At 42.8% G+C, this 12,531-nt stretch overlaps 1 protein-coding gene across 1 annotated transcript; it reads left to right on the top strand.

Moving 5' to 3' along the window:
- The first annotated feature begins 4,457 nt into the window (after nt 1-4,457).
- Nucleotides 4,458-12,249, top strand: NMUR2 (neuromedin U receptor 2). Its single transcript, XM_036391360.1, has 4 exons — nt 4,458-5,177; nt 10,110-10,194; nt 10,905-11,030; nt 11,990-12,249. The coding sequence occupies exons 1-4, from the start codon at nt 4,458-4,460 to the stop codon at nt 12,247-12,249; spliced, it is 1,191 nt and encodes a 396-aa protein (XP_036247253.1).
- The last annotated feature ends 282 nt before the right edge of the window (nt 12,250-12,531 follow it).

Below are 12,531 nucleotides of genomic sequence, written 5' to 3'. Positions count from 1 at the left end.
CTCATTTGCTGGTTTTAATGACTAAAGTTAGTCAAAATGTGTTCCACCCCTGAAGTGGCCTCTGTCTGCACTGCCTGTGTAGGATGCCAGCTGCTCCAGGCAAAGAGGTGCCCTTATTGGTATTTCATATTGTAGTCATGAAATCCACTTCTTATGTGTGTTGATTGATATCCTGGGGACTTCAGATGTCATGCACAGCCATGGAAAAGCTCTCTGTGAAGAGCCAAAGTAATTGCAAAATGACTTACAATGAGGCATGGAAAGGCTACTGCAGATCCAGCTTTTGTTATGGTGCAGGTCCATCCTCCACCCTTGAGGAAGAGAAAATACACAGAATGTACCAATGTGGTTGGTGGCATGTTGAATTTTATACTGAAGGTACTTGGGAAAACAAGGATTCACATTCCAGCTACTGTAGGGAACATTTCAAAGAGACCTTTCAGAGAAAAAAAGTCAAATCCATGAGCTATAATTATAGCTCAGGAATTTATAAGGGGAATGGGGCTATATTTTTTTAAGTAATTGTGTTAATATCTTCAGTGTAGTATAACCTAATATTTCTGCTTTCCAGCTGTGCACCCTCTTATTTGCATCCTCTTCTTTGCATTCCTCTGGGACAGAAACCAAGTTCTGCCAAGTTCTCCAAGGATTAAAACAGGGAGTTTGAATCTGCAATTCAGAACTTTGTGTGGCCCAAGGGCAGCTCAGGAAAGCTCCATAAAAGGAGCAGGGAACTGAGGCTCAGACAGGCTGGAGAGCAGCTCCCTCACACAGAACCTCTAAAGGCTTTTTCCCTGCCTTCAGCATCCTCCAACTGCAGGGGAGAAACCACTGAAACAGAATCTGCAAAAAGAAATTACAAATGAGGAAAAAAAACAAGCTTCACCTGCTGAAGATAAAAAATATTGGACCTTCTCACCAAGAATTCTGGCAAAGCCAGCACCTCCTCAAGCCCTCCCAGTGAAGCAGGATGGCTTCCTGAGGGTGTGTGCACAGTAAGAAGTGCAGCATTCTCCTGAAAACTCTGAGCAAAATCCCCTGCAGCTCTGCTGAGAGATGCCAGCTCCAGTTCTGGGTGCCAAGTGGACATGTCAGTGCAGCACTGCACTGAATTGATCTGTGTGGTACACCAGGGTGTTCTCACAGTTCTGTTACTTCCAGATCCACAACCAGAGGTTCTGATGCTGTGCCTTGTCTCACCACATAGATAAAAATACCCCAAACCAGCTTGTTTTGCATGAATGCAAGTCTCCATTCTGAGATAAACCAATGTTCAGAAGAGTCCATCATAATGGCTCACAGCTCAAAGTACACCCCTCACCCCTCTGTCAGTGGGGCCAGTGGAGCATTTGTCCATTTTTCATACCCTGGATAACTTCCACTGTCCTCTGCCTCTTTTGATTAACGCGCCAAACTTTCCCATTTCCCAATTACTCACCAGGTACTCATATGAAGTAGTTAATGGTGCCCTTACAAGGGCTTTGACAAACATGAAGTGCTTGAATTCAGCCCTCCTTAAGTGTGCACTTTGCTGTTCATAGCACATTCCACTGGCAAAGGGAAACATTCCACAATGTAAACGCGGCACAAGAGACATCACCAGCATGAGGACATTGTCAGTGCCTCCTGAGACTCCTGCACACTGCCAAAAATCTTGTCTGGGTTAATGTTGCTAGTATTACACTACATTAATGGAAATATTACATTACATTGATTACATTGCTATTGTATAAAGCTGCACAATTCCAAGGCCAGCATGCAGCACACCCTCTCCCTTCCAGTGTATAAAAGCAAGCACCAATGAGGTTTGCCTTATAAAGAAAAATACCAAATGCTTTAATATCACTTTCATAAGAAAAAATCTGTTTTTATTTTCTGTCTTGGTTGTAAAAATAAAATATTTCCATTCATATAGAGCCAGAGCAAGTCTTTGGTTGGATACATTCTTCTATCTTTATTGAGACAGATATGATATAGAACACAAATAAAGCTTTGAGAAATAAACTGAAATATATTTTTCCACTCTCTTTGTCCTCTCCATCTGCAACACAGTCGTGGTCATAGCAACATTGGTCCATTGGTTATCTGGTTTTCTTCTGCTTCTATTCTTACAGGCTTTCAGCATCTGAGCTCAGCAGGATCAGAAAGGATTGAAAGCAAGTGGAAGCAGGCACAGGTGGGTCTGGCACATGCACACTTTGAGGTGACCTGATGAGTTTGCACAGCCCATTGCTTTCCTCTCATAGAGATCACAGTGGGTGCTGCTGCCCTTTTGGCTTTTTACTAAATAACTCAAACCTCTCTGGTTTTCTTTCCCTTAAGACTGGGTTCAAGCTGAACAGCCTCAATCTTCCACTTCAGTTTCTTTACAGAGGTTAATGTGCAAGAAGAAAAATGAAGCCAATCTGGTAGCTATTTCAGAAGGATTTACTCACCTCAGGTATGCTGCAGTGTGGAGTGGAATGATGGAATTTACCGGGGGAAGAAAAAGGAGAAATAGAAAGAAACTAAGTATTAAGAAATTATGTGGGAAAAACAAAACAAAACAAAAGGCACAAATAAAACAAACAAACAAAAATTGAAAGTTAAGCAGAGGTACAGAAAATGTTTAGTCCTGCACAAATTTTCAAGTACTTGTCTTCTGCTGTGCTCTGAAAGAGTTAATCCTGGTGTCAGCCAGGAACCCAACTAATGATTCCTCTGCTCCTACCTCTTACATCAGCAGCAGATCAAGATCAAATTTAACATTGTTAAAATGCACGGAATAGCCATAAAATGAATCCTTAATGAAAGGAGCAATGGGTCAAAAGGGCACATTTGTTATTCAATAATCCAGTAAAACTTTTCGATCTGCTGAATGAAATACCTCTGTGCAATGCTGAAATAAATGAGTTGGGTCCTTCTGATGCACTTATGAGTGAGATAATTTCAGCAGGTCTGAAAGTCATCACAAGAGACTTGCTTCTGCCTTTTAGTATGGTTGTTGTGGTACCTTCCATGTCTTTCACATTTTAAATGATTGCTCAGTGATTCCCAGGCTCCACATTTTGAATGTGCCTCAAAGGCACCAACCCTTGGTCCCTCACGCACTGCTGCTATTTTGGAGGCAGTCTGTGCTTATTGGAAGAATCATTTTTTTCCTTGAGAGGTCAAGCTAAAGGGTCAAACAGAGAAAAGAGATACACATACAAATAGCAGATTCAAGGAGCTCCTTGCCAAAGGATGTCAGGGATGTAAAAGGTTTACATGGCTTCAAGGAGGGGACTGGGCAGGTACTCAGAAGTGAGAGCTAATGAGAGGCTCTGGGCAGACAATCACACACCAAGCTGACAAAAATCCCATAAATTAGCCCTCAGACCTTGCACCTCTTCAATTCCAAACAGCTGAATGCTTTCTGAATTTTAGAAAATTGTATCTACAGATGTGGGACCTTTTTTGTTTTAGAGAAATTCAGAAAGGAATTAAGCATTCATACAGAGCTAAATGATCTATTTTGGCACAGCCACGGTGCTTGCAGGAGACACTTATTTTTTGGCTCAGAAAGTGTGTTTGCAGAATGCTTGTCATTCATGAAGAAATAAGATTTTATAGACGTTTATGCCCCATAGGCAATAAATATGGAATAATATGCTGTACAGAAATATTCCCAAAACAAGACTCTCTAAGAATATAGGATCAAATTCCAGCATACTTGGGAAGTGGGAAAATATTTTTATGTCAGTAAGAATTGCAATTAAAATCTTTAGTCAGATCTCAGGAGAAAAACAACTGCAGTATTTAAAAAAAGGCTGAAGCCTTATAATTCCACAGAAATGGCTACAGAAACAATTTGGCTTTCTCCTGATCAAACTCTGTCTCCAAGTACTTGCTGCCATAGACAACAGAAAATAAAAATCAGCAGAGATTTGAACAACCTAATCATGCCAGAATCTTTTGTTTTGTTGTGTTTTGCTTGTGGCTCATAACTAGGATGCAGCACCATTATAATTTTGTAAAAGCTTTTTGGACTGAGTTTTGGGGGTGTTTCTGGTCTGCTTTCCCACCCTCTGACATAAACAAATAACCTGCATCTGGTTTTGTATCCCTCATTTCAGACTCGCAGCTCCCTAATTCCCACTTTTGTGACTCTGTGCGTGCATCAGCCCCGGGAGCTGATGCAAGTGGCTGGAACCTCTTTCTGTACACTATAATCTAACGCACTTAGCGAGCCAATGAATATGTGGCAAAGGAGGGGCTTTCTGGCTGAGGGGCTCTGGCAGGGGAACAGCTGTTGAGCAGCAAAACCTTACCCAGAGCCAGGCAAACACACTCATTCACATCCTCGGTGGCTCTGTGCTGCCAGGGGTGGCAAGGCAGCTATCCCCCTTCTCCTCTCTCTGCAAAAAGTGAGCAAACTTGCTCAGAGAAACACAAAGGACAGGAAACCTCAGCTGTGAGACATTTCAGCAGATCCAGCGATGGCCTGGGTCAGTAATTTCTCCTGGTTAAACCACCTTGCTCTACACGAAGAACGCCTCAGGGGGTACTTAAACAGCACTGAGGATTATTTAACCTTCCTGTGCGGGCCCAGACGGAGCCACCTGTTCCTGCCCATGGCTTTGGTGTACTCGGTGATCTTCGTCGTGGGGGTGGTGGGCAACTTCTTGGTTTGCCTCGTCATCCTCAAGCACCGCAACATGAAGACCCCGACCAACTATTACCTGTTCAGCCTGGCGGTCTCAGACCTGCTGGTGCTGCTTTTCGGGATGCCCTTGGAAGTGTACGAGATGTGGAGCAACTACCCCTTCCTGCTGGGGCCCGTGGGCTGCTACCTGAAGACGGCTCTGCTGGAGACCGTGTGCTTGGCCTCCATCCTGAGCGTGACGGCGCTGAGCGTGGAGCGCTACGTGGCCGTGCTGCACCCGCTGCGTGCCAAGCTGGCCGGCACGCGCCGCCGCGCCCGCGCCACCATCCTGGCCCTCTGGCTGCTCTCCGTGCTCTGCGCCCTTCCCAACACGGGCACCCACGGCATCGTCCTGCAGCACTTCCCCAACGGCACCCTGGTGCCCGGCTCTGCCACCTGCACCGTGGTGGTGCCCCTGTGGATCTACAATTGTATCGTGCAGGTCACTTCTTTGCTCTTCTATGTGCTGCCCATGGGGGTGATAAGTGTGCTGTACTATCTGATGGGGCTAAGAGTAAGTCCTGCTCCGACTGTGCTCAGTGTTGCCTTGGCTCATTCTTGTGTGTTTGTGGCTATGTGTGGCTTTTGAGTGAGTTTTGCACCTTTTTTTGTTGCCCGTGTTTTCCCCCCAAAACAGCAAAAGTGTTTCTCAAACCTCTGGAAATAGTAGATCCAACTTCTTCTCTGGTGCAAGCCTGTTCTGAAATTAAGATAGCTATTAGCTATTAAGACAGCTAATTTACCCCAATCTTCTTATAAAAACTTGCCATCACTGCTGCTCACATCTGAATGTTAATGAAACACCCAAGTCTGTAGATTGATTCCAGCCTCTCAGAGATTTACACCTTTGCAGCAGGGACTAGAAAGAAATGGACCAAAAGGAAAATGTGAAAAGAATAAAAAGAAGATGGCTAGTGATTGAATCTTGTGTACTATTTATTTTCCCTTTCCTTGTGACTATAGAATTTCCATTGCATTACTTTCTTCTTTTCTTTCCCTGGAGCTGGTGGTAATATTCACTTGTTAAAATTCACAAAGCTTATAAACTGAAATGTTACCTTATTGCTGCAGCTAGAAAATTCAGCAATCATTTCTTCATATAACTACAGCCTTGTTTCACCAGGCCACCTCAGAGCTTATATTCCTTCTCTGTTCAGAAATTGGAACTACTTTTGACAAGTATCCATCATGTAAATGTGTGGACAAAACAATCAGGATCACAGTGTTATAAAACTACCTAGCACAAGACCGAGATGCCCTGCTAATCACAGTGACTTGATGACCACTTTCTTCTCATAAGTTACAGACATTTAGACAATACAAATCCCATTTTATCACACTGAATGTAACTTAAAGTTTACAAAGATCTGATCCCATAGCAAGAAAGGGAAACAAATTAACTTATTAAATAATATGCAAGAAACTCAACCAAATCACTGCTGGTGTATATATCATTTTGTTGTGCTGACTGATATTTACTGTTACCTGAAATTATACAGAAGCAATTTTTACTTACCCAGTGAAAAAACATGGATTATCTGCCAGAAATCCACAGCACAGAGCAGATCCTCAAGGCAGTGAATGGGTTAAACTATCCCAAATCTCTCGAGGCTCTTGAAGGGTCTTTTACATAGCATCAATTAATATTTTGCAAAATTAGACCTGAAGGGAATAAAAGGTGATGAAAATAGAGTTGTTACAAAAAGAAAAAGAGAAATCCCTGTATTTATAGAAGGAAGACTTGAAGGTTGCAATAACTTCTATTTGCAGCAGCAGATATTCCTATACCCCATCCCAGAAGAGAAGCTCAGTACCAGATGAGGGCTCAGCTCCCAGGACTTCTGCAAATTCACACATTTGTTCAAGCTGTCTTTCCTAAAGACAGTCATGTTCACTGTTTGTGCCTCTGTTTTTCTGTATGTCCAGCTCAGACTTCCAAATTTTAACAGGATCCATCCTGGCTAGATCTGCATTACCTCCAAGCTGCACTGGGCAAGATGATTTCATTTCTTCAACAGAAGTGATGGAAGAATGATGAATATATCTAATTTTCCAAGACGAGATACTTTTTATCTACTCACAGACGAGGAAATTCATGAGGCTTTAGCAGCACCCTGCAGTCTCCTGAGTGCCATGTATCACTCACAGAATGTAGTGGAAAAGCTCAGGGTTGATCCAAAGGTTGTACAACAGCTCAAATTCAGCAAACAGAGGCATGACCTTTTCATGTCCAGGCTTTGTAGAAAGGGCATTTTTTTCACCATTTTCTCCCTCAAGCTCTGCCAATGCTGGACAGCCTCAGGAATGCAGATGGGGACAGGGCACCTGCCAAGCAGCTGTGAGAAGGCAGCAAACATGGGTCATAGGCTACCTGAGTTAATTTGTCATTTAATCCCTTCAAAAATGTAGAAATATTTTTCACTGGGAAATGGTTGATTACCTCATTATCTACGTGGGTATAATTTTAAGGCTTGGTGGTTTGATATTGCTGTGTTATGGTCAATTGATCAGTCAAGCACCAGTGTAAAGAGGACGCTGCTCATTGCACTGTAAACTCATTAGTCTTGATTGGGGAAGCTTCCTGCTGCCTCTGTCATGGGGTTCCCATCACAGATACCTTATGGATAAATCCCTAAATCATCCAGACTCTTCAAACCCATTTCAGCTGTTGAGATACTGGTTGCAAGCCACAGCCAGAGAGCTGAGGAGGGAAAGGAGAGGGATGAGATGAGAACATTGGGCAGTAGCTGCTCATGCAAGTTCATCCCTGGGGCACTGAGTGAGATGGGATGGGAGTGCATTGCAGCAGGATTCAGTGCAAGGTCCCTGCCCATTTCTTTCAAACTGATTCCTAAAAGGACACAGGTGTAGGTGCTGATCACTGCTTGTCTAAAAGTCATACTCTATTTAACAAGGGTTTCTGTCAGCATAGGCTGGATGATTCTTCTCCCAAGATTCCAAATTTTCTCCTAGTCTCTCATCCCCTTACTACTACTACTACTACTACTACTACCACTACTACTACTACTACTACTACTACTGATAATAATAATTTGGATATAGTGGAAACTTTCGCTGTCTTTGAAGCAAGACAACTTATTCTTGCCAATGCACATCTGGTCCAGCTTTTATCCTCAAAATCTATTTCTCCCCCTAAATGCCCAGCTGTTAAGCACCCAGAATCATCTGTGGACTTTGGCTAATTTCTGCAGAGCCCAGCACAGCTCTTCCATGGAGGTTGTTCAGCAGCCCTTGTCCCAGTGGCTGGTTGTCCTTTGCCATGGGGCTGAGCTGAGGGCACGCCAAGGCTGCAGCTCAGCAGCAACTGCTTCAGCCAAACCTCTGAAACAGGCAGGACTGTAATCTTTAGCAGAAGCCTTGTGGGGTTTAAATATAATTTTTTTTCCATCAGCTGGAGAGAAACTTTGCTTACCACTAGTGTCAGACAGGCCAAGGAGTTTACAGAAAACAGTTCCTCTTTCGCAGATTACAGAAAAGAGTCATTTTGCAGAGTGGCCTTACTATATTTGTCTGAGGATAGGTGAGACCCTGATTTCACTCAGCCTTTTGATTTCTGGGGTGAAATGCTGTAGCTAATAAAGATCTGGGGGGAGAGAAATCCAATTTTCAGCTTCTTGCTCCAGTCACTTTTAATTCTCTTGCAGTGGAAGAGTAGCATTCATCTCAAACCTACACAGACTCATACATCACAGTGATGTAAAATACATTGGCTGGGGTTCCACCCCTCTCAAACCACTGGCATTAACTCAAGTTACAACCTTTGCCTTGGACTCATTTATTTCTTTTTTTCCCTCCCTGTTTGTAATGTTTCATTGTTTCATTAAACTGCAGCTGCTGAGTTCTTACCTGTTACACCTTCATCACTCGAGGCTGAAGTGGAGCCTTACAGCACCATCAAAATGACAGGAGGAAGGGGAAGAATAAAGATACATGTGTCTAGTTTATTACAGCATCAGCACACTGTACTCTCTGAGGCTTTGGAATATGCCTGGAATAGATTACTGTTGAGACTGAAACCACTGAAGGGAATCCATGGGTTTTAATCAATCTGATCATTCATCAGTGGATGTGTTACAAATCAGCTGAGTCTTTTCCTTAAGCAACTGTGGCTATGACTAAAAGTTACAAGGGGAATAATGTAAAATATGAGAAGCTGAGTTGCACTATACTTGACTATAATTCCATGTATATGTTTTTTCCTTTTATAAATAGAATAAAGAGAACATTGAAAGAAGGGTTCATTTCATCATCCTTACAGAAAAGTATTATTAATCAGAAAGCAAAGCCACAGTATAAAAGGCAAAAGCAAAAAGCACAACTAGCATGTCTTCACAAGGCTTTCACAAATCCAGAGTGATTACTATATTTTCCCTCATTCCTGATATTGTCTCATGTATAATTAAGTTTTGGTTCAAGTTTCTCTACTTGAAAACAGACAAAGCTGTTGGCTAATCAGGAGTTCCCACTGCAGGAAGCTGGGACTAAATATGGACTTGCCAGATATGATTTCTTTGGTATTCAAACCAATTGCCTGTTTATGTAAACCTGACCTTTTCATCACAGCATCAGTCTTCTCATCACAAACATATTGGGGGTGGATTCCAGGCATGATCAGATTATTGTTCTTTATGTATTATCTATATATTTCATATCACTAATATTTCAATATTTATATAATATAAATATATTATATTTATATTGTAATATAAAGTATATATTATATTATATTATATTTATATATTTATATTTATTATGTTTATTTTATATATATATATATATATATTGCCCTTTTTTTAAGTCCAGGAAAAACTACTGGAGAAAAACCTTTCCTTGTGTGCCTGAGCAGTGTGTGGCTAAATCTGTGTGTATCATGCACCCTGCCCATCTGCAAGGCAGAATTTCTGGGGTTTGTTCATTAAATGGGTTGAATATCAACTACTCCCAACACTCAGGACATGAAACAAATTCCCTTGAATTCCACAGGATTTTTTCCAATGATTACAGCTGTGTTGCACTCAGGCCTCTCTGGGTATTTTTTGGATCATTGGTTTGTGCTTAATTGTGGGGAACACTTTTAGGAAAATAAACAAACGAACAATATTTTGCTAGAAGAGAAAATAATGCCTAGCAAAATACTGTTGAAATGGAACATAAATTGTGAACCAAATATTGACTCATTGAGAAAAGGTAAGTGGGGAATTGAAGTACAAATTTTCTGTAATCTGTAGATTGTTTTAAACCTAAAGCTTCCATGTTTTTCTAGACAAAAACCAAAATTTAAATGCAGATTTTTTTTTTCAATGAGTCCTGAGTGGCCCCAAATTTTGCTTTCTCAAAGCACAACTATCAAAATATCAAACAGTCTATGTCTGGTGTGGATGTGGTCTCTTGTTTAAGCTGGCCTTTGGTTTCCCTCCTTTGCCAGTTGAGAGGAGATGAATCTTTGGAAGTGGAGGAAATGGCTGTGAATGTTCAGAGGCCATCCAGGAGATCAGTCACCAAGATGCTGTGTAAGTCGTGAGTCCCTCTGTGTTTTATTTTCAATGAGCAGGAGTGTGGCCAGGTCTTGCAGGGTATTGAGCAAGTCCATTGGATCCAAGAGTTATGAGATGAGTAGCTGTCATATTAAACAAAAAGGCTTTTTCTGTTGTATCTGGGCTTGCAGGAGTGAAGCACCAGGGGTAACTACCAAAAGACTCACAAAGCAAATTTTCCTCCCTAGCACATGTGGAGGGGAGGAAACCTTCCTGGCAGCTGCTTGCATGGCAATTCTCCAACATCCTTCACTCTAAACTAGCTCTTGCAAGGGAAAAAGAAGGGAAGATCCCCTTTTTTCAGAGTGCAAACAGTCTGTCTTGTACATTTTTACAGAATGTACATCTGTTTTCCATCACACCAAACTGTACTTTGGAGCCAGCCTGGTTTTCTGAGCCTGGAATGGGTTTGGCCTCCATATAAACCCCAACATTGCCTGGCTGTTACCTGCTCTGTTTGAATGCCACCCTGTGTGCGTGCATTGGATCACCCAATACAGAAATTAATGGAAAGATTGTTCTTTTAGTTGGTAAGACAGAAAGGATGGCAAAAGTTTTGAAACCATGAATATAATTTATATACAAAGTCTGCCATCCAGCTTTATGAACTCTCTGCCCTGTGCAGGCTGGTGAACCATATCCCCCCATTTCTGACCTGTTTTTCTTCTCCCCTTTCTCCACACCAGTTGTCCTGGTGATAGTTTTTGCCATCTGCTGGGCTCCATTTCACATAGACCGACTTTTCTTCAGCTTTGTGGTGGAATGGACTGAGCCCTTGGCCAATACCTTCAACTTGATCCACGTGGTGTCAGGTAAAGCTTTCTTCTTCCACTTGCACAGGGACTGGGAGAAAAAAAAAGGTATTTTTGAGTGGTTTTACTTGGAATGTGTAGTCATTTATTTTGTAGGGGACGTGAGACTTGTGTGGAAAACCTTCTTGGGGTTTGGTGGGCAGTGATGAGAACTGTGCCTGAAAAAATACTGCAGGGAGGTTTCTGCAGCTTTTAAGATCTGGACATGTTGTCAAATTCACAAAAAATAAAAGGAAAAAAGGATATCATGCATCATTACTAGCTGCTCTTAATTCTTGGGAATGTTCAGAAGTAAAGGCTGCTGTCATTCAGCTGCTCTTAAGAAGTACACAGGAGGAGGCAGCATCTCCACAGGCTCTCTGGGGCAAATGGGAAACCTTACCAAATGCAAGAGCCTTACATACTGCTCAGTACTGGGTGATGAAACCAAATGTTTATGGCCCTGCCAACCATAAAATGAAGGGATTTTCAAAGAGGAATTTTATTTTCAGTCTGCCATGGGAAAACTCTGAATGTGGCCATTAGGCAGCTCAGACAAATCCAATCTTATGCCATTGTCCTGGTGAGTTGTAGGAAATTAGCTTCCCCTGGCTGGAAGTTATCCTCTGACAGCTTTGATGGGGCACCAGCTGTGCAAATCCTGCTGCTGCTGGGATGAGGGCAGTGCTGGAGGCAGGTCAGGGCAGCTCAAGAGAGAGCTGGTTCCTGAACAGCTGGAGAGACTGAGCTCCAGTTCACGATCCCTCCTGCTTTCCTTTCACTGCAGTGAAAGCTGAGCTAACCCTGGTGAAATATCCCTCTGCCTGTGCCAGGAAGGCAGCAGAGCTCCACTGCTGCTGTCTCCACCCTGGCATCCAAGCTTAGTGGAGCTGTACAGGCAATAAAGAGATTTTCCTCTTCTGAGATCATTTCACACACAAATAAATGTTTCTGTCTTCCCCCCACCCTTGTTCTCCCAGGTGTTTTCTTCTACCTGAGCTCTGCCACCAACCCCATCATTTACAACCTGCTGTCCCAGCGCTTCAGGATGGCTTTCCTCAGTGTGATTGCCCCTTGCTGCAAGCACTGTGCCCCTAAACATCCCCCCTGCAAGATTTCATCCCAGAAGAGCACGTTTGTGATTGAGGATCACAATCTCATGAACTCTGCAGAAAACACGAGCCTCCCAGGCACTCACAGGACATCTGTCAGCAGCTCTCAGCTCTCCACTGGCCTCTGACTTCCTGCACTGTGATCCAGGTGAGAGAGAAAAGGTTCAGAAAACTAAGAAACTAAAGCAGAAGAAAACTTCCTAAAAGAGTGATTTCAGCACGAATTGCTCAGGAGGAGTCCCACTGAATGAACAAAGGAGGAGGCTGTATTTAGGATGTGTTAGGGAAGCACTGTACTGCCCCCAGGCTAATGGGAGGGCTGGAAATCAGAGTTTGCTCACTGCAAGCTGTGCCAGCAAAGAGCTGCTTGGAAAGGTGAGAGACACTCCCAACACTGCCAGCACAGGAGA

The sequence above is a fragment of the Molothrus ater genome, chromosome 15, assembly GCF_012460135.2.
Source record: "Molothrus ater isolate BHLD 08-10-18 breed brown headed cowbird chromosome 15, BPBGC_Mater_1.1, whole genome shotgun sequence".
Taxonomy (NCBI): domain Eukaryota; kingdom Metazoa; phylum Chordata; class Aves; order Passeriformes; family Icteridae; genus Molothrus; species Molothrus ater.
The sequence above is the reverse complement of the archived record's forward strand: the minus strand, read 5'-3'. Positions and strand labels throughout refer to the sequence as shown.